At 37.2% G+C, this 21,627-nt stretch overlaps 1 protein-coding gene across 8 annotated transcripts; it reads left to right on the forward strand.

Moving 5' to 3' along the window:
• Positions 1-765: 765 nt before the first annotated feature.
• On the forward strand, positions 766-20,959 carry NUDT4 (nudix hydrolase 4). Of its 8 annotated transcripts, none has more exons than XM_087968100.1 (6): positions 766-1,417; positions 6,119-6,298; positions 12,345-12,455; positions 13,062-13,106; positions 14,726-14,810; positions 18,198-20,959. In XM_087968100.1, exons 3-6 carry the CDS (start codon positions 12,402-12,404, stop codon positions 18,398-18,400), a joined length of 387 nt encoding a protein of 128 aa, XP_087824226.1. In that variant the 5' UTR covers positions 766-1,417; positions 6,119-6,298; positions 12,345-12,401; the 3' UTR covers positions 18,401-20,959. The 8 variants fall into 8 exon arrangements, with proteins under 8 accessions (XP_087824226.1, XP_026549544.1, XP_026549551.1 ...); XM_026693772.2 differs by having other exon boundaries at positions 811-1,417; positions 14,723-14,810; XM_087968098.1 differs by lacking the exon at positions 766-1,417 and adding an exon at positions 1,661-2,107 and having other exon boundaries at positions 14,723-14,810.
• The last annotated feature ends 668 nt before the right edge of the window (positions 20,960-21,627 follow it).

Here is a 21,627-nt window from a genome sequence, read left to right on the forward strand (position 1 = left end):
TGTCCCTTGTATCCTTACTATCTATATTGACTGTTTCCTAGTATGATTTGATTGCTTATTGTACTCTGACTATCATTAAGTGTTTTTACCTTATGATTCTTGACTCTTGACGAATGTATCTTTTCTTTTATGTATACTGAGAGTATTTGCAACAAGACAAATTCCTTGTGTGTCTAATCACACTTGGCCAATAAAGTATTCTATTCTGTTCTGTTCTGTTCAGTAAACAATCAGGGGTTCGCACGCTGTGCAAATATAACCAACGGAAGATGAGCCCAGGAATTAGTTAAAAAAAAAAAAAAAAGCTTTGTCAGAGGGCAACTTCTTCCAATTCATTCACCTTTTCACGCGGCAGAAAATTAGGTGCGATGAAACCACAGCGTGCGTAAGATTACGAAATAAATTGTCTTATGTAGTATTGGCTAATCTAGCTCCGGGCGCAGTAGCGCTGTCCGTATCGATCTTTTCCACCCTGAAGAACAACAGTGGATGCGGATAATGGATCTTACAGTGCAACGGAGCCTGGAGAGCTTTTTAGGAGGAGAGAAAGGAGCGGTAGCGCCGCCACCCACCCACTTCCACAAAGCCACGCCCTCTATTCACTCGCATCGTTCTCGCTCTTTCGCAGCCAAACGACGGTGAGAAGTCTGAGGCCGTCCGAGGAAGAGCGGGTGGGCGATAGCTGTTAGCCACGCCCTTTTCCCGGCCCCCTCCCCGCCTCCCTCAGCTTCCCTGAATTAATTCAACCTCGACCCAGCCCCTTTCTTCCCTCGTGTCGCCCTTCAGAGGCGGATCCGGCGCCTGCGCATTGAGTCCGAGAGGCCGGGAGGCTGCGGGCGGGTGGAGGAATGTGAGTTACAGTTAAATAGTGGATACAGCGCCGCAGAAGCGGCGCTTTCTGGGGACCGGATGAAGGACAGGGACTGAGTGAAGCGGGAGGAGCTGCGGCCGGAGGGGAGCGCTCGGGCCGGGTCGCAACTGCAGCGCTTCTGGAGAGACCGAGGCGACCAGGAGAGACAACAGGCGGCGGGGCTCCATGGCGCGGCGTGGGTTCCTGAGTGGCCGCGGTGTCGCCAGCTCCACTGCCACAGCTGTGCGCGGCGCTGTGTCCCCCTGAGGGGCGCTCCCTTTGCTCCCTCCTGAGGAGGAAAAAGGCTTCTCTCGCCCCATCGAGGTCTTCGGGTTGGACCGAAGAGAGAAGGGGAGCCACCGGGGCCTCCCTCGTCGTTCGCTTCCTTCCCACACGGACGGGCGGGCGTGCCGGGGGCTGGAGTAAGGCGGCAGCGGCGGCGGCGGCGGCGTTGTTGTTCCTGCCTCTATGATGAAATTCAAGCCAAACCAGACGCGGACCTACGACCGGGAGGGTTTCAAGAAGCGGGCGGCATGCTTGTGCTTCCGCAGCGAGAGGGAGGATGAGGTGAGGAGAGCCGGGTTCTGGTCGGCTGCGGCGTGTGGCGGGTGGCCTGGAGGAGAACGAAAGAAGTCGGGGTTACCCCCGCCCGCCTGCCCGCCCGCAGGCTCCCTTTCGGAGTCGGGGCTGCCGCGCCCAGGCCCGCTTGCCCCTTCCTTCCTTCCCCGCCGGCCGTCGGTCCATTCGGCTCCTTTGTGTGCGGGTGTCTGCCGGAAGGATTTGCCTTGTCGCCCCCTTGCGAGCCCCGTCGGTCCCTGCCCGGCTCCTTCGCCGGCGTGGCTGACGGGGAGCCAAGAGCTGGCTGCCTGCGAAACGACCCTTTCCGAGGCCAGCCCAACCCGCGGCTTTTGGAGCGCAGGGGCTGCGGGTGGCCGGTGGGGGTAGGCAGAGGCGGCTGGGCAGCGCTCGCTAGGGGACCTGGGGAGCTGCAGCGAGGGCTGGGGAGGGGAGAGCGACACGAAGGGTCCACGTGTATGAGAGACTGCTGCAGGTCAACTCCCCCCCGTGTGTGAGGTCAGAATCAAATGTGCTTTCAGCACTGTTGCTAGCCGGCCTGATCTGGCTGTCTCTGAAAACAGCAAGGGCCGAGTTCAACGACCTCTTTAGAGTCGGGCGATCAAGTTGCTTTCGAGACCGGCCGCCGCCGTTTTCACAGAAAGGCCCCTTCCCTCCTCCCCTGACTTCTCAAACAGACAGGTAGGCGGCGGTAGTTCCTATTTATGCAATCGTAATCTATGAAACTTGCTCCTGCCCCATTTTTGTCGCTGTCTGATGTGTTCCGAATGGCCCTGTAAAACCTGTAATACCCTTTCTATTACTAATAGAAGAAAATAACTGTAACCCTGGGGAGATTTTGGTGATCTCTGAATTTGGTCGTTTGCTCCCACACTTGTCATTACCCAATTGGGTAACATCAATGTACTAATGGGTGATGAAACATCTACAAGCAAACGACCAAGAGCACTAAACATCCCACCATTTCCTGTTAAATTAAACCAGGTAGTTCAAAGATAAGAAATTGACTTGAAGCATGATTATATATATGTATGTATGTATATGTATATATGTATGTATAAATATATATATGTATATGTATGTATGTATATATGAAGTGCTTAAATAAATATTTGGATTAAAATCTATGGATCTATTTTCATATATATTGTAAGTACTAGTTGAAACTGAATAATACATAATGCAGTGTAATTTTACTGCACTTTGAAAAGCAGTATTTTGCTTCAAAAGTACAAATATGTGCAAAATTCCTTTGACTAATCTAGTTAGATATACCACAACTGGTTGCAAATATATGGGTGACCAAAGAGTCAGGCTTTTCCATGTTACGTTGATGTCATCTACTGAATGTCAGGATTCTTTGTATTCCAGAGGTAACCATTCTTGATAATATATCAAACCACTAGAAAGGTTTTAGCAGTTCCAAAGAACTACCATCATTGACAAAAAAGGGTATGCAAAAAAGGGTATTGTTGGTAATGATACCTGAAGGAACGTTTTAAAAATCCCTAAAATCTCAATATTTGATTAATTGCTGTTGAATTAATCCTTGTTTTTTGAAGCTAATATATATTTTAAAAATTCTGCTCCTTCCGTTATAACTTTTAACTGTCACTTCTCAGGTTTATTCAAAGTGTTATAAAGGTCTACTGAGGATACATTTAAATACAAGCTGGTATACTGTGTGTCCCTTATTTTATCTAAGTTATGTGTAAGAAACAATTTCAGATAATTTTCTAACAACATTTTGATTCTCTGCTATTAAGGTACAGCATATGAATAAATATTTCTCTACATCTTTAATGTGTAGCAAGTGTTAGTTGAAATTTGAAATTGACGATGGAAGAAAAGATATACTATTTCTGTATAATATAGCAGTCATATAGTATTCTTGTCATATAAGCTATAAGCAAATCTACAAAAGCAGGCCTAACTGTATGAACTTGCTATAATTTCATAATAGTAATAGCACTTAGACTTATATACTGCTTCACAGTGCTTTACATACTGCTTCACAGTGCTTTACAGCTCTCTCTAAGCGGTTTACACAATCAGCATATAATGCACTTTCTTAGCCCTCCAGTATTATTATATCTTACTGGCGAAAAACTTGATATTGCTAGACTCTAGTTGTACAAAATAGCAAGAATTTAAAGTTGATTATGCCTATAGTTATATAACTCTTTTAGGATTTTGGTTTTCTTGTATGTATTTCCTCTTTTCCCCCCACCAATGTTATAGCATGTTATTGTTAGTGATGGTAATTGTAATGTATCTGACCATTTGAACACCTTTCCTAACATACTAATAGATTTTATTACAAAGTGGATTTTAAAATTTACATTTACAATACATGGAAGAAATTCAGTTACAGTATTTGGGAAATGGCTGTGGGATAGCTTATTTAGAGATATATTTACATAAACAATTATTGCAAAAGTCTTGAATCTAAAAAGGACTTGAGTACATTAGATTTTTTGATATTTTACCAAACCATCTACTGAGGATGATCATGAAATCCTATCATATTACACTTTGAATATTTAGAACTCTGCCATCTAAAAAGAATAGACACAGGCCTTCTTATAAAAACATTTTATTAGGTTGCCTAAGGAGCTCAATGTGTTGTTAATTAAAATATTGTGTACTCTGCAGTGTGACTACATGGATCAGTGATCCATGTATCACTCCTACCTATTCAAGTGAACATGCTACATCACAAAATGCCAGCATCATTCCCCGCCCTTCAGAATGAGTAGTATTGCATCAAAAGTATTCATAAAACCTAAAAATTAAGCATGGCTACAGCTACTTGTATTCATTTGTAAGTATGTCCATGAAACCCACAAAAAGTTGAGTGATAGAGTTCATCTGTGGAGCCATTGAAGATAGGAGTAAAAATACTGCTAGAATCTAGCATACCTATTGTCTTGACAATATGATCTTCCACAGACAATCTTAAAACTGTAGAGGAGCTGTTGTACTAAAAGTAAACCACTCAGCAAGTTTAGTGTATAAGCTTCAGTAATTTACTTTCAAGGGAAAAAAAACACCATAACTATAGCATACCTTACCACTAATTAGTTTTACTTTTCTGAGTATTTTGGCAGACCCGCTTCATAAAATTTAGACAAAAAACAAGGGACCAAGTATTTAGTAAAGATAAAGAAATATGTTATGTTTTCAGGAATGTAGCAAAAACGTCTAATCTTATGTCTTCTAGAATCTAGAAGAAGCTTAGTAATTCTTAAGCAATTCACTTCCCTTTTTAAAAAGATGTTCTATTTCAGAAAACTTCAAAAGGGACTGTTTATTTCCATGCCAAATCCTGTGTCCTTTTTCATTTCTGCGAAATAAGTCTAAATAGTAATGATGGAAGCAAAAAAATTGTAGGCGCTAAGAAAAATGTTTAAACCAAATTGCTTTAAAAACAAATTAAAGATAGTTGTAGCATAATAGTATCATGCTTGTTCCTTGAAAGAAACTCTTTGTGATTTTCATTTGACTTTTGCAGAAGTGCTAAAACTTACTGTTCCCAGTAATGTAAAGGATTATTTCTGAATGTCCAACAGGATTGAAATTTTTTATTTTTTTGTATGTATGTATGTATGTATGTATGTATGTATGTATGTATGTATTTTATATAGGTAAATAGGTAAAGGTAAGGTTCCCCTCACACATACATGCTATAGTAATTTCCGGCTCTAGGGGGCGGTGCTCATAGGATATCTTTGTATAAAGATGCACTTCTTAACATTTTAAATTTAACTTTTGTGGCTGAAACCATAGTATGACAAAACATCTTATCTTATGACTCTTTGTGCATCATTTAGATTAAATTAGAATTATTTTCATGAAATGGTATGAATTTCTGTAGCAGTAGAAAAAGCCTTGCCTCTTATCTGTGAAAACTCTGGATTAATTAATTAATGCACCTGAGCTTTGTCTGACCTTTCTGGAATGTTGTCATTTTTCTCCTGATACATGGGCATCATTATGTTAGAATGTGATTTTGCCAAGTAATAACATAATACTATGCTAAGCCACATTGTTTTTCTGTGCCTTTGTTGCTTGGATTGAAATATGGAAACACTTTAGTAGTTGATGCATGGAACTGGAAATAGTTGCAATAGTTGTGGGCTTAAAAACAGGGGGTGACTATGGTTATTTTGCCTAGGCTGCAAATGTGTAGATAATTTTTTTTCATCCTTACTTTGATATGTATGAATTCTATAAAGGATTTAGATGATCTATAATTATAATATAAATACAATGAGAATATTATGTTTGGAGGCTATACTGTATAGTCCTCATAATAGCCAAAGGAACCATTTTTATCAGATTCTGTGGAATGATAAAACTTTGTTCTGGATTTCTAGAGTTCATTGAAATAACCATGTTTAATATTGCATTCATTTCAGAATCTATAGATAGTGTATGTTCCCATAGGGGTTGATGCATTGCACAAAAGATACCACATTATGACTTATTCATAGCAAGTGATTCTAGTTTGTAATATTTGCTTCATGTATTCTGTTATGAAATAACATGGGAATGTCGCTAGAACAAATAATGTTTTAAATGAAAAAGATGTTTGAGAACAAAAAAGTTGAATGCTTAGACATTTCCCTTTCCCACAGATAGGCATGTCCAGTACTGTGGACTGAACATAGCTTCTTTTGTGTTTTACAGTGCTGTGATTTCTCCCTCAAACTTTGAAAAATAGTGTGCAAATAATTTGCTGTGGAAGAGCAACAAATGAGTGACTTGAATCCAGGGTTGTGGTGATTATTCGCTCTTAGAAGAATCTTTAGTTTGCTGAGGAATAAAATTTTGACAAAAGTTTTCATTAGACTTGATTCCAGTGGGACTGTGAGTAACTTTTTAATATTACATATGCACCCTGTGCTTTATTCCCAATCAGACATTTAAACATGAATATACCAAAAGGTTATAAGTAAACAGCAATTTGCCTAAATGTGTTCCAAGACATTTATCCAAATAGGATTAAAACTAGATACATGTGGAATCAATTCAAGCACCTTTTTGCTTGTAGTTTTAACATACCCAGTTTTATATAGTTCTTAGATAGCCAAAGCATCTTTTGAAAGATATATAATATACTGTATTCAAACTATTTTGATTAAAAGTATAGTTCTAAACAAAAAACCTGATGGCCTATTTGGCATAACAAGATAATTATATTCCAAATTACAGGTAATTATTGTTGTAACATTTTCATTAGCCAAATCCTTCCTCAGGTGTTCTGAATATTCATTTTAAGATTTTTAAAACTGGAATAAGTTCAGGGAAGAACAATATGAATAATAAAGGTCTGCTGGAAATTCTATTTTGTGAGGAGAGACTAAGAAAATGGAGTACATTTTTTCTTGAAAACTTCAACAGTATATTCAAGTGTATACAATCCAAGGTATGTAAAAGCGCACCATATTGATGCTTTTTCTTCACAGTAAAAACAGGTCAAAAATAAAACCACTTCCCAAAGAAAGTGGGGGATTCTCCTGTATAAGTTCAAGAGAAGCTAGTTAGCCATGCTTTAAACTGGGTTTCTGCACTGAGCAAAAAAAGCCTCAGTGGTTAAAAGATTCCTTTCAGTTATTTTATAAAAAATTCATGATAAATTAATACTTTCATTTTTAAGGCTGCTTATGCTTTGAAAACTGATTTTGACTAAAGGAATGCAAATTAAGTTTTTATAAAAATCTTAATACAAATAATTTCTTCCATTGCTTACATTTTTTCCATTAAGCTAGGTGCTGTTACTGAAAACACTGGCATGTTTTGATAGTTCATGGATTTGAATCTTACATAATAGTACAAATTTATATTTTCAAGCTTCAAGCAAACCAAACAATGACTCCTTCCTTGTATTAGTAATTGGGATGTCTGATCACAGGCTGAACAATATAAATGCTGAATGAAACATTTTCACTAAACTGGATTATTTCATCCGGAAAAATCAGATTCATTATTGTTGATGGTCACTCATATGAATACAACAACATGTTTTCCTTCATTTGGAAAAAAAAGTTTCATCTGATGAAGACACATGTTTTTGGATATAATTATAAAATTCTGTTGGATGGGAGAAAAATGAACTTAAAATAATTGAAGAAATAAGGTAGTAGAAGTCTAAAAACAATAAAGTATCTCACTGTGACCACATCTAAATGTGATGAATATCCTTCAGAAGCACTAAAATTTATAATCATGAAGAAAATGTAGTATAAACTGTAAAGTTTTTTTTTTTGACAGATTAACCAGTTTATTCTAAAACCATGCTTAGCTATATATCTAAAAGTTATTTCATTTTACTAATAAATTTTTTTAATTTGTACTGCTATTTGAGAAGAAATAGAAAATAAATCATACATTATTTTTTTAAAAATCCAATACAAACCATGTACAATACATGGCTGAATTCATTTACATTAGTTGATACTTGATACCTTTATTTCCCATTGGACTTAATGCCAGATGTATCTAACAATAGTTAAAATATTTTGCATGGATATAATTTGTTGTTAAGGTGGTTAAAGATTAGGTGTGTAAGAGAATATAATGTAAAAATAGTAACTAGTGAAAAGAAGAAACTTGCTATTCGGCAGAAAATAGATTATTAATGGTGCAAACCAGTTTTCTACAGCCTAGTATGAAATTGTTGAAGTGGCAATTCGTAGAATTCCTTATTGTGACTAGAAAATTTTGACCCACTGTCCTGGTACGAAACAGCCAAATTGACATAAACAAGAGAGTATAGTTGAAACAATGAATTTTCTGTGGCTTGACAACTATGTAAACATGTAAATAATTTAATTCTTTATAGCTCTTTATATTTCATCTTTATTTTAAAATTATCTGTTAATTTAAAATTATGTGTTCTTTCTTCTAGATAAATGTTATTTTATGCTGCTTTGATCTTACAAAAACTCACCATCAGATTTTAAATTTAAAACAGGTTTAGAAACATTTTTCTGATTTAATGGATTATGATAATCTGACCCCAACCATCTTCATGGTTGCAAGTGCAGTGAAGAAAATTTACCCTTGGCCCTTCTTACAGTTCTTTGGATGGATTGCTAATGCTTTCCTATACTATGTAGCAGCCCCATGACCCTAATGTTAAAGAGAAGCTGGAGCAGTTGGTGACTTGTTTTAATTGCATATAAAATATAAAATTAGAATCATGGAATTACAAGGTACATTCTAATCCAGCTTTCTGCCCAAGGCAGAGATCTTCAACACATATGCCCTTTGTTTGAAAATCTCTAGTGATGGGGAACCCATTGCTCAGGAGGATTTCCTCTGATATTTGAAATTAACACAGATCTGGTTCTTGGGAATTGGATGAGTGGGACTTAGTAGTTTATTTAGACCATGGCTGTCAAACTCCCAGCCCATGGGCCGGATATGTCACGTGCTGGCCTTGCCCATGCCTGGTTTAGCAAAGGGGAGAAAAGTCCCAATACGTCACGTAACACCATCGTGATGACATGAGTTTAACACCCTTGATTTAGACCTATTAGCATTTGATTCACTAGCTTTGATGTCTTTGCAGACTATACAACATAAGCTTGGAATGCTGTATTAACAATAGTTTTACTTCTTATGTTCACAAAGTGGAGTTAGGAGACAACTGAAACTGGTCAATAGTGCTCCATAGATTTTTTTTTCTGTAAGAACTGACCATTTCTTTGCTTTTCAGATAAGACAAAGTAGTTTGAATAATGAAAATATTAGAAAGCAGAAGTATATAGAGTGAAGTAGCTCCCAAATACTAGGATATATCGTTCTAACCCTTGCTTGAGGATAGGATTTTGTTTCATTTTGGAAAACATATTTGACTTTTAAAAAATCTGAATTTATGTTTGGGAACTATGATATTGTTCCCTAATATTTTAGGTGGGAATAATACCAAGAAATGCATCTGCTTAGTTATATTTAATGCATTAGAGTTGGAAACAAATATACAAGCGTATAGTGTGCTTATTGCAGTGCACTTACATGAAGTGCTACTTTTAAAGATCCAAACTTTACATAATTGTATAATGTCAGAGACCAACATTGACTGGTATCAAAATCTTATCTATTAGTGAAAATAGGAGTCTTCTTTGTATTAAAATCAAGAAATGCATAAGTGTCCATATTATACCTGTCAATTATCTCTTTAAAGAAAATACCCTTTTTTCTTGGCTCACACACTGTAGTTAAGCTTATAAAAATACACTGCTCAAAAAAATAAAGGGAACACTTAAACAATACAATGTAAGTCCAAGTCAATCACACTTCTGTGAAATCAAACTGTCCACTTAGGTAGCAACACTGATCGACAATCAATTTCACATGCTGTTGTGCAAATGGAATAGACAACAGGTAGAAAGCATAGGCAGTTAGCAAGACATCCCCAATAAAGGAGTGGTTCTGCAGGTGGTGACCACAGACCACTTCTCAGTTCCTATGCTTTCTGGCTGATAGTTTGGTCACTTTTGAATGCTGGCCGTGCTTTCACTCTAGTGGTAGCATGAGACAGAGTCTACAACCCACACAAGTGGCTCAGGTAGTGCAGCTCATCAATGCGAGCTGTGGCAAGAAGGTTTGCTGTGTCTGTCAGCGTAGTGTCCAGAGCATGGAGGCGCTACCAGGAGACAGGCCAGTACATCAGGAGACGTGAAGGAGGCCATAGGAGGGCAACAACCCAGCATCAGGACTGCTACCTCCACCTTTGCGCAAGGAGGGAAAGGAGGAGCACTGCCAGAGCCCTGCAAAATGACCTCCAGTGGGCCACAAATGTGCATGTGGCTGCTCAAACGGTCAGAAACAGATTCCATGAGGGTGGTATGAGGGCCTGACGTCCACAGGTGGGGGTTGTGCTTACAGCCCAACACCGTGCAGGACGTTTGGCATTTGCCAGAGAACACAAGATTAGCAAATTCGCCACTGGTGCCCTGTGCTCTTCACAGATGAAAACAGGTTCACACTGAACACGTGACAGACGTGACAAGGTCTGGAGATGCCGTGGAGAATGTTCTGCTGCCTGCATCATCCTCCAGCATGACCGGTTTGGCAGTGGGTCAGTAATGGTGTGGGGTGGCATTTCTTTAGGGGGCCGCACAGCCCTCCATGTGCTCGCCAGAGGTAGCCTGACTGCCATTAGGTACCGAGATGTGATCCTCAGACCCCTTGTGAGATCACATGCTGGTGCGGTTGGCCCTGGGTTCCTCCTAATGCACGACAATGCTAGACCTCATGTGGCTGGAGTATGCCAGCAGTTCCTGCAAGACGAAGGCACTGATGCTATGGACTGGCCCGCCCGTTCCCCAGACCTGAATCCAATTGAGCACATCTGGGACATCATGTCTCGCTCCATCCACCAACACCATGTTGCACCACAGACTGTCCAGGAGTTGGGGGATGCTTTAGTCCAGGTGTGGGAGGAGATCCCTCAGGAGACCATCCGCCACCTCATCAGGAGCATGCCCAAGCGTTGTAGGGAGGTCATACAGGCACGTGGAGGCCACACACTACTGAGCCTCATTTTGACTTGTTTTAAGGACATTACATCAAAATTGGATCAGCCTGTAGTGTTTTTTTCCACTTTAATTTTGAGTGTAACTCCAAATCCAGACCTCCATGGGTTGCTAAATTTGATTTCCATTGATAATTTAGATCAAAGAATATTTCATTCAGATCTAGGATGTCTTATTTTTGTGTTCCCTTTATTTTTTTGAGCAGTGTATGAATATGAGTTAAGGAGTGTTAACAGCATACTTCTGCCTATTCCAAGGCACTTCATCATACCTTGTTGGCACTTCCTTAACTGAAATTGTATGAGAAGGAGATGCTCTACCATGCAAGTCCAGGAAAAAATGCAGGTTTTTAAAAGAGGTCTTCATTAGGTTGTACAGACCCATGTCCAAATTGAAGTATGTTTTAAAGCTTCATTACAAAACACAGCATATCCCTAATTGAATATTTGTACTGATTTTCTGTCTAGTTCCATAGGTTCAGAATGAACCAAATAATTTGTTTAGGTGGTCAGTGACAAGAATGTTCATGACCAGGATGATATTCAATCCACAAAAAATAGTCAGGTCCACCCTATAGATTGAAGACCTGAGTCTAACAAGGTCGTGCGAAATAGGAGATCAGAGTGTACAGTAAAGGAGTCTGGGCAAACCTGTTCAAGATATCACGTACTAAATTAATCTGGTGTAATTTTCAATAAATTGGCTAATTTCTAGCATGATTGCTTTTGCTCTGGACAACTGAGCTGTAATGTTCCTTCAAATTTCTAGCTCTCAAGGAAAAAGCTATTTAATAATTAGATATTGTGTCTTTTTTTTTTTTTTTTTGGCACATTCATGGGCTTGCTTTAGGATCAGAAATTGGAATGGAAGAGCAGCAAGAGATTAAAAACTATCCAAACTCCATTCTAGTATTTAAATCTCAAAGCAGCAGAAGTTCATAGACTGTCTCATTTTCTAATACGTTCTAATAAAAATGTTCTAATTTGACAATGAGAATGTTAGGCTTAATTCAAATTGTTGGTTATAACCATTAAAGCCTTCAGTTGAAAATTATACCTGGCTACCAAAGGGACTGCCTATTTCATTATTAAGATACACTATAGTCTGTTTGGGGAGGCTGTCATTGCAAGACCTACTTATTGCCAAGTGGGGAATTTCTTCATCATCGTTTCTAAAGGTGCAATATATGCAGTTACAATCAGTTTTTACTGGGGTGGGGGGGGGTTTTCCCAAGAAGTATCGAAATGTCTCTTTAACTTGGCCTTTAAATTACTTTCTTTATTATTTCTGATATTATTTGTTGCATGCTACTTTGGTCTCTTGATGAAAAGGTAAAATAAATATATTAATTACAGTGATTTTATTCATAGGTGCTATTAGTAAGCAGTAGCCGGTACCCAGATCAGTGGATTGTTCCAGGTGGAGGAATGGAACCTGAAGAAGAACCAGGTGGTGCTGCTGTTAGAGAAGTCTATGAAGAGGTAACATGATTTGATTCAGTGTTCCCAATTTGAAATAATGTGTGGCTCTTTTTTTCAGGATCTTTAGTATTAATTCATTCCTTCTGGTATATAAGGTAGGCGGGACTCATGCTTCACACACATATTAATCTAGAAAGAATCATTCTTACATTCCTTTTCCAGGCCATAGGTGTGCTAAAATGGATTGCGTGCTAGATTCACCAGAATGAAAATAGTATACTGCTACTAGAGATATAATATTCCTTTGATAGTGCCAGTGGATTTTGTAAGATGTAGAAATCAAAATGTTCTTCTTAAGAATACAATTCTTCTCAAGTATTTTATTGAAGAACAAAACTGGTTTGCTATTTAAGTGTGCTACATTTCTCAAACTTTCAACTGCCTTATTAGTTACATTTTCCTGCATGTAAGTCCAATGAAAATAATTAAATAGAAATCTTTGTTGGACAGTTCTGTACCTAAATGGAACCTAACTGCTAGAATTGCAAAATGGAGGTGTTTTTCCTCCTCACAATTACATCTGTCCCAGAAATTATGTTGTAGGAATACAAGGATTAGCTATAAATATTTTTCTTTTTAAAAAAGAGTCTGTCTTATTTCTTGCAGGCTGGAGTAAAAGGAACACTTGGTAGATTGTTGGGAATATTTGAGGTGAGCCTTTTAAAATTTTATTGTGAATATATTCTACAAATTAGTTGTAGTTGTACTTATTAAGGGCAGGAAGAAACATCTAAAATTATTTGGGTGAAGAATTGATAATGTAAGTTGTTGTACTTCTTAATCAGATTTAGCAATGGAACAATATTATAATACAAACATGAGAAGATATTTATTCTATGGGATATTACTTTTACCAGTTTTTAAAGGTGTTATTTTTGAAATTCATTCAATCTGAAATCATTACTATCTCTACTGAAAAGCAATGAGAATATTTAAAGGAAGCACTTCTCTAAATATGTGGATGAAATAGACACAGCTATTAGAAGACTTGCACAGCAGTCCAAGGTTGTCCATGCTTGTATGCATTTATGGCTACGTTGCTTTGCTGGCAGACTCAGTGGACGTATCTGGTATAGACACACGTCCACAAAAGAGGAGACCGCTTTCAAAGCAGAATAAAGTTGCTTTAAATCTTCATGGAAAGATTTTTTCGCATTTGTGAAGAGCTTTGCTGTGAAAAGCTTATACAACAGAGATAATGAACTTTTCTCTAATTCCTGCACCTAGCATGTTCTGTTAAATCCCATAGACCACTGGCAAATTCAATAAAAGCCAGCAGATAGAACAGAACCATATTTGTAGCATATATATTGCTGTTGCCAAGCATACAAGGAAAACTAATATTACTTCCAATACTGCAGATTCATTCTAGACTTCTATAATACATTTTGCTTTTTTCTAATTTGTTACCTTATTCCTATAATGATTGTTAACCATTAATATCAATCTTATTGACCATATTTTGTTGTACATACTGTATGTACATTCTCATCACTTTAATTCCTTTGAGATTAGGGTGAGCAGTATTATGCAAGAGAAGTGGAGGAAGAAATAGTAAGCCAAATAAATTGAAAATCACATTTAAAAGAACACAAAAGTTAAATCCATCTTGCACTTACATCATTCACCTCAACAGATGTTTCTGTCTTTACAAATTATCTTTGTTTCTATTATACCCCTACAATGTTTTATATACTTATTTTTTGTTCTTTAAACATCTGTTCTCTTTTTGAAGATCTCATTAACTCCATACAACCATGACTTTCAGTCCCCTTCTTCTCAATTCCTTCACCCTTGGTTATAGATTTCTTTGGCCTTCAACTTCTCAATCATTCCATCTGTATGATCAAACTACAGGTAGTCCTCGACTTGCAACAGTCCCTTTAGTGATGATTCAAATTTACAGTCTTCTATGGCTTTCATCAAAGGGGCCCATACATTCGGTAGTACATATAGATTAGGCCTGTCTTTAATCACGCACATTTTGGTAATATGCAACACGTTCAGCCCCAGTTCAGTTGTACTCCAAGCATGCTCGTGCTGCTCTGTGAAAGCTTGGATTCCTAATCATATCAAAACCTGCATCCTACCAACTAAAAGCTACATATTCAGAATAATCTTGCTTTTTTTGGAATTATGCTAATTCATGAATGTCAATCACTTCAAGTATTGTTTTACCATGAGAAATAGGATGTAAGTAATGTTAATATATCTCTGATATTGCAGATGTAAATTAAACATTTATGTTATCTTTTTTCATACTAAAGCAGAATCAAGACAGGAAGCATAGGACATACGTTTATGTTCTTACAGTGACTGAAATCCTGGAAGACTGGGAAGATTCAGTAAATATAGGTAAGACTTTTTCTACCTTATGTATGCTAACTTTTTAAAACAAAATGAGGGTTTTTGGAATGTTATATTTAGGAATGTTATTTTTAGGAAATGTTCAAGTTGTGATACCATGTCATTTAAGCTGTGTGTGTGTGTGTGTGTGTGTGTGGTATACAAGTTTGTTACAAAGGAGCAAATCAGCAACTTAAATCATACACAGCCCAAATGGTTAGGTTTTCACAGTATGTCTGTTTATAACTCCAAATGTATAAAGATCCTTATTCATTAAGATGCTAATATACATAAATATTTCATATACAGAGATGAAGATTTTACCAGCTTGCAAGCAATAATCTTGTTTCTCACAATAAGCTTTTGTTAAATATATGAACATTTTAAATTTTAAAATTAAAAATGCTTAAAGATTATACTGTATTTTCAAAGTATAGCAAAATAGTGTGAAAAAGTTTTATTTTACTTTTTCGTAAAACTTGTTTACAAGTTATCTAGGTTTATAGGCAAACAATAAATTGACCAAATTTGCTGATGGTACTAAGTTGTTTAACGGGGGCATTATGTAGTATTCTAAAGGATTTCTCAAATGTAGTGATCTCACAGATAAGTATGCCATCTTGCAAAATATGGGCACAAAAATTCACTAGAATCATCAGGAAAAAGTAGAACATTGAAAGAGGTTTAGAAAACTCACTGAGAAAAGTGTGTATGTGCTTTGACAAAGGGTCAAAGAAAACTTTGAAACAAAATGACCAAGTTTGCTTAGAGTTTTGTAGATTATATAATTTTTCCATGCCTTTTCTTCTTTTATTGTTGAAGATGATGCATTTAAACAGCAGTGCATGTGTGCGTAAAAGTATAAGTAAAATATATATTTATACTTTCCAGAATCTGGTCATATGGTTAGAATGTATATGGTAGATATCCTCGAGAAAGACGAGCCATTTAATGACCATTCAAAGTTATGACAAATACCCCAAATTACTTATAACCTTGTTTCAAAGTTAAGGGCTGCAGTCCTCCCATGTCATTTGCCTTTCACAGACCAGGGAGATGCTGTAGTGCTGCCATGCCTCTCTTGTGGAAGCAGCTCAGCAATCCCTTGTGTAAATGGCAGTTGCTTTCAGAGCTTTTTGCCCTATCAGCTGGCCAGTAGGAGTCTGAACACCTTTTGCAAGGTTTTAGGAAAGCAACTTCTGTGTGCCCAGGCTGCAACTTTAGGATGACCTTCTCAAAACTTTTTCCTTGGTTTAACTCCCTCCCTTCCCAGAAAGCCACAGTTCTTCAATAAAGAAAACAAAAACTGGGAAGGGAGCACTTGTTGATCTTCCTTCTTCTCTCCCCCCCCTCCCCCAAATTAGATGCAAAACTAAACTCCCTGCCTCTGCTCTCCAATCTCTAACCCTTTTAAAAACCTTACCTTGATTCAAGGGTGAAGAGTAGGGGAACAGAAGCAAGAAAAAAATATTTCTGCAACTTTTTCCCTTGAACTGAAAAATCTGCAAAAGTTTAGCCAACTAGCGACTTGTGCAACAAAATGGAGGATGCGGCCTTTGCAAGCTTTAGCTGTTCACCTATAGAACTCAGCTAGGACTTAAAGGCTATATTGTAGACCAGGAGTGTCAAACTCAAGGCCTGGGGACTGGATCCAGTCCGCAAGGTACTTGGATCTGGTCCGTGGGGCTCTCCTGGAAACATCCCACATTTTCGCTGGCAGGAGGCCGTTGTGGCTGAAAAGGGAGCTTGGGAGCCTGTTTTCACTGGCAAGAGTGCCCACCACAGACGCCTGTGACACAAGTGACATCAAACTGGCCATGCCCACCTTGGCCATACCCACCCCAGTCCCACAAGGTCAAACGCAACCCTATGCGACCCTCAGTGAAATCGAGTTTGACACCCATTGTAGTCAGGTAGTCAGGCAAACAACTAAAGCTTGCAAAGACCCAGCATCCTCCATTTTGTTGCACAAGTCTGTAATCAACTACACTTTTGGAGCTGAATTTTTCAGTAACCAGCTGATGGGGCAGAAAGCTGCAAAAGGCTAGGGAGCTGGTTCTTTTTTTGCCCCAGAAAGGCAGAGCAACTTGAGAAGAGGAAGAGCAGGGGTAGAATTAGGAAAGTCAAGTATGCCTAGCATTGTTTGCCATCATTTCTCCTTGGTAAAACAGCTATGCAGTAGGCCAACATATAAGGCACCCAAGGGTTGGGAAGTGGAGCATGGAGTATCTCAGGATGGGGGAGGCCTGAGGCAGGTGGGCCTGTGTTTTACTAGGCCTCCCAGGATCTCCCCCAGCCCTGAACTCCACTTAAAGATCCGTGCATTTGTTTAACACTTAACAAAGGCACTGGAGAGAGAGGGAGAGCCGGTCATTATTTGAGGCAGTTCATTTAACATTGGCCAAACCTAATATAACTTGCCAAATGGGCAAGCTCCATTATGGTTGTAATTTGAAGACTACTTATACTGGCAGGTCATTCAGCAAACAGCTCTGTCTTTCACTGTTGTCTTAGGTAATTTCTTTATTAAAGTACATTAGCCATTCAGAAAAATCACTTGGGAATAAAAAGGCAAAAGACAGGAAAAAAAATCATAAAAGGTTTTTCTCTTAATATTGGTACTAATTATCTGTTAAACCTAAATGTAGAAAACTAATTATAATAAACATTTATACAACATACTATTAAAATATAGAATTCAGTCATTTGATAACTATCAGCAAGTTTTAAAAGAGACTAAATAAGATTGGCTGATCAATGGCTACAGATCTTAAAGCCTAAGTCATACAGAATATAAATCCATTATGGAAAGAGAAAGCACAAGCAAGTTTGTTAACTTTTTGAAGGCTTTCTTTTTCTTTTTGGCCATCATGTTCTGTGGAATACAGGTAGTCCTCAACCTATGACCACAACTGAGCCCAAAATTTCTGTTGCTATGTAAGACATTTAAGTGAATATTGTCCCATTTTACAATCTTTGCAAAGTTAAGTGAATCATTGCAGTTCTTAAGTTAGTAACAGTTAAGTGAATCTGGCTTCCCCATTGACTTTGCTTATTAGGAGTTGCAAAAGGTGATCACATAACCCTGACACACTGCATTGGTCACAAATATGAGTCAGTTGCCAAGCGTATTAGTTTTGAACATGTGACCATAGGGAGTTGCAAGTCTTAAATGTGAAAAATGGTCGCCATAACTGTTCACTAAACAAACGGTGTTTTAAGTCATATTTTTATGCACAACATTGTTAAATAATGAAATTAAGGAACTTTCAGAAATTTGTTTACTTAATGAATTTCTACACCACCCATCTCACCTAAATGACTCAAGTTAAAATATTAGTGATGTTATGTTTCAAACAAGTTGAACCTTAAGATATTACCTTTCTATCCTCACAGGAAGGAAGAGAGAATGGTTTAAAGTTGAGGATGCAATCAAGGTCCTTCAGTGTCACAAGCCTGTACATGCAGAGTATTTGGAAAAACTGAAACTTGGGTGTCCATCTACCAATGGAAATCCTGTAGTTTCTTCCCACCCTGATAATAGTTCTCTCTATGTTACTTCAGCACAAACCTCTGGGCTACCATCTACTATAAGATAAATTCTGAGTTACTTTTTCATGTTCTTCCATCACAAGTGGGGATGTATTAGTGATCCTGATCTGTGTGTATTGTAATCAGAATCTTGAGTCCATTAATACTTTATGTTCAGTCTTACTTTTTTTCTCTTTTTAGCAATGTATTTTGGCAAATCAAAGCCATACAGGGATTTTTAAAGATGCCTTAAATGGTCCTTTTTCATTTTTAAACATAGTACTTAATTTAAAAAGTGAATTTGAAACTTGACATTTGAATTAATTCAATTTCTTAAGCTTCCTCAATTATATTGCTTTATCCCATTCATTGTTGTTTCCCAAGGTCAAAATTAAATTAGTTGGAGGAGTTAAGGCAATGAAACCAACGAAGTGCCTTCAGTGTTAAGTTTCCTCCTTTAAAATGTTTATTAAAAAATCAGCATATCAATGCTTTTTAAAAAACTTTTATCAGTTCTTCATATTGCTCTTGTTAAACATTTCGACCAAATAGGTAGATATCTCAAAATGCCATTTTTCCCCACTTTTCTTACTTATTGCCAGAATTAGTATTCACTTTATTTACTGTTCCAGCAGGTTTAATTAATTACTGGAGACCATTCCAACTTTTTCAGTTGTTTTATAGATTATGTGAATCATATTATTTGGAAGATAACTGTTCGGGGGGCTAAAGGGGGCAAGCAGGTCATATCAAAACATTGAAATGTTTTCATATCTGCCACTAAAACATGCATGTTTTTTCTCTAAACAGTAACGGGTTGTAATTTCACGATTTTTAAAAAACATCTACACTAAATTTCCATTTTTCTGTAAAGACAGAGTATTGGTTGAGGTAAACAACCACTTCTGTTGTAAAAATTTCTCTTTTCTCATTCTTTCTATGTAACATACATTCACTGTAAATAATTCAACAGATGTAAAGTGTAAAGTGGAAAGTTAAATGTAATGTAAATACTATTGTTCAGCCATTTGGGTTGCCACCTATGACTTTCATGTCTTAATAGTGACATAACAAACAGGAATTTCAATAGCTCAATTTCTTTAATATATCTGCAGAGTTTTCTGTTTTTTTATTACACAGCTGTTAAAGGGACAACAGTTATGCCTAAAAACAGGTGGGAACTATACACTAATGCTGCTATGAAATGATCACTTGCTATTGCAATTTTAAAAATAAGTGTCATAATTTTTCCTCTAGAAAGATGGAAATAATAATGTGCCATATGGATGAATTTAAATAAGGAACATCTGTAAAAAAAAGTTGTGAGTTTTCATTTAAAAAGACCCTAAATAGTAGTAATAAGAGAATTGATACTAAGTTCTGCCATAGGTAAGAACCTTGAAACTTTAGTAGCTTAGATAATCAGTTTCAAAGAGTCTTATGTAAAGTCAAAACGAGAATGCAGACTTAATACAAAAACCTTGTATTAACTGGGATGGGGAAGTGATTAGTTATAAGTATGTTCGCTGTTCAGGCCCACATTTCTATTTATTCATTCAGTAGTTTGTTCGCCATATGGTTGTAAAAGTGACAAAATGCCTCCATTATAGTGATGAACAGCAAACCAAGTCTGTAGTTCTTAACAGCTTCATCTCAACATTTTTGGAATATAATCTAAGATAATAGAAACCGCACATTAGTAATGCATGGTTATTTTGCTTTTTATCGATATATACTGTGTAAAAATGTACAGTTTATGCTAACTAAATGAAAGGTGATTGCTTATAAATACTTCAGGCTGCTGTGCCATATAGTTACACTGATGTACAAATCTCTTTAGCCTATGCAATTTAAAATAATTACACCTTCCTCAGATTTCTAATATCTCTCTTGCAACGTGATACACAGGATAAGAAATATCAATTGTTCGATTTCTTTAATTTATAAGTTCATTGAATAAAGTTAACATTCTTTAATTCTATAATTTGCAGACTGTGCAGTGCTTTGAAATTGGTTTAGGAAAAATATATGGCTGCCGGACAAGCGTTCAGCTTGTGTTCCAAAGCACCTCTTCTAAACTGAATCCAAAGAAACCCTTAGCTGTACTGTACTAATTTGCAGGTATAGGCAGGGCAACAGATATGTCAGATATAATAGGAAAGACCTCTTACCAAAATAAAACCTTTTATAATTAATAAAGAACATGGTTTTCTGTAAATTGTCAAAGTATTGGAATATTCTTGTAGAATTAAGATGTAGATCAAAACTTGCTCTTTAGTGACATGCATTTGATCTCCCACAGAGAAGAATGAAAATAGATTTGGATTTTCATGTACAAAAGTTTGTTATAGAGAACAAATAGTTGGGAACATGTCTTACAAGCAGTGTAAGAGGCAACAAGAAACAAAAAATTAAAATCTCATGTTTACTGCAAGCTACCAAAGCTATTAAAATGTTTGAAGCAATTGTTCAATGTGCTCTTGAAAGTGTACAAATACACACAGAAAAAACACAATTCAAGATGTAAACATTTTGAGTTGAGCATGGCTTTCTTTTAAAGACTTGATGTAATAATTTTGACTTTTTATATCTGAAAGAAACCTCAAATAAAAAATAAACACCGAAAACTGCTGTTCCTTTTTACAAAGTTTAGTGTCATGATTAAGAAGTGCTTCACCAGATCTAAAATCCACAAATATACTGCCACAACAGGCAGAATCAGTTAAGTTAGCTGGCTCTATGTATTCGTATTAAATTCTAATCAAATTCTCATCTACTGGAAGTGCTTCTCATTGTACTTTGTAGGGGGAGAGCCAAGATGGTCTCTGCATACAAAGTATCAGATGCCTGGTAACCATTTTTTCAATGATTGTGGCATGTTTTATTAAAAGGCAAAAGTTTTCATGAGCTGCACTTCACCTCGCCAAATGCCCTTAAAAGTATAACAATCTTTGTAGTTGTGTGGAAACACAAGAGTTATGTAGAAAACATTCTTCGTTTTCTGTCCTTTGAAAATTATTCCCTGTTTGTTTGCACTTCCTTCAAAAAAAATGTCCATCTCTGCCATTTTCTAGTTCAGTTAGAAAATTTATTACCAAACCAGATACCAAAACCTTGTTATTGCCATTTTAACTTTTTTTTAAAAAGTCCTATGCTGCTTCTGTAGTTATGTACCAAAGCACATTAATATTCTGTATTGCTTACAGAATGTCCAAGGCTCAGTCTACAGCACTTGCAATTTGATCAAATATAGAGAGAGATTGATCTGGAGAGCTATGCTGATTAATAATCTACA

This window comes from Notechis scutatus, chromosome 6 (assembly GCF_049901735.1).
Source record: "Notechis scutatus isolate UNSWTSFEM ecotype Mainland chromosome 6, rNotScu1.2, whole genome shotgun sequence".
Classification (NCBI taxonomy): Eukaryota; Metazoa; Chordata; class Lepidosauria; order Squamata; family Elapidae; genus Notechis; species Notechis scutatus.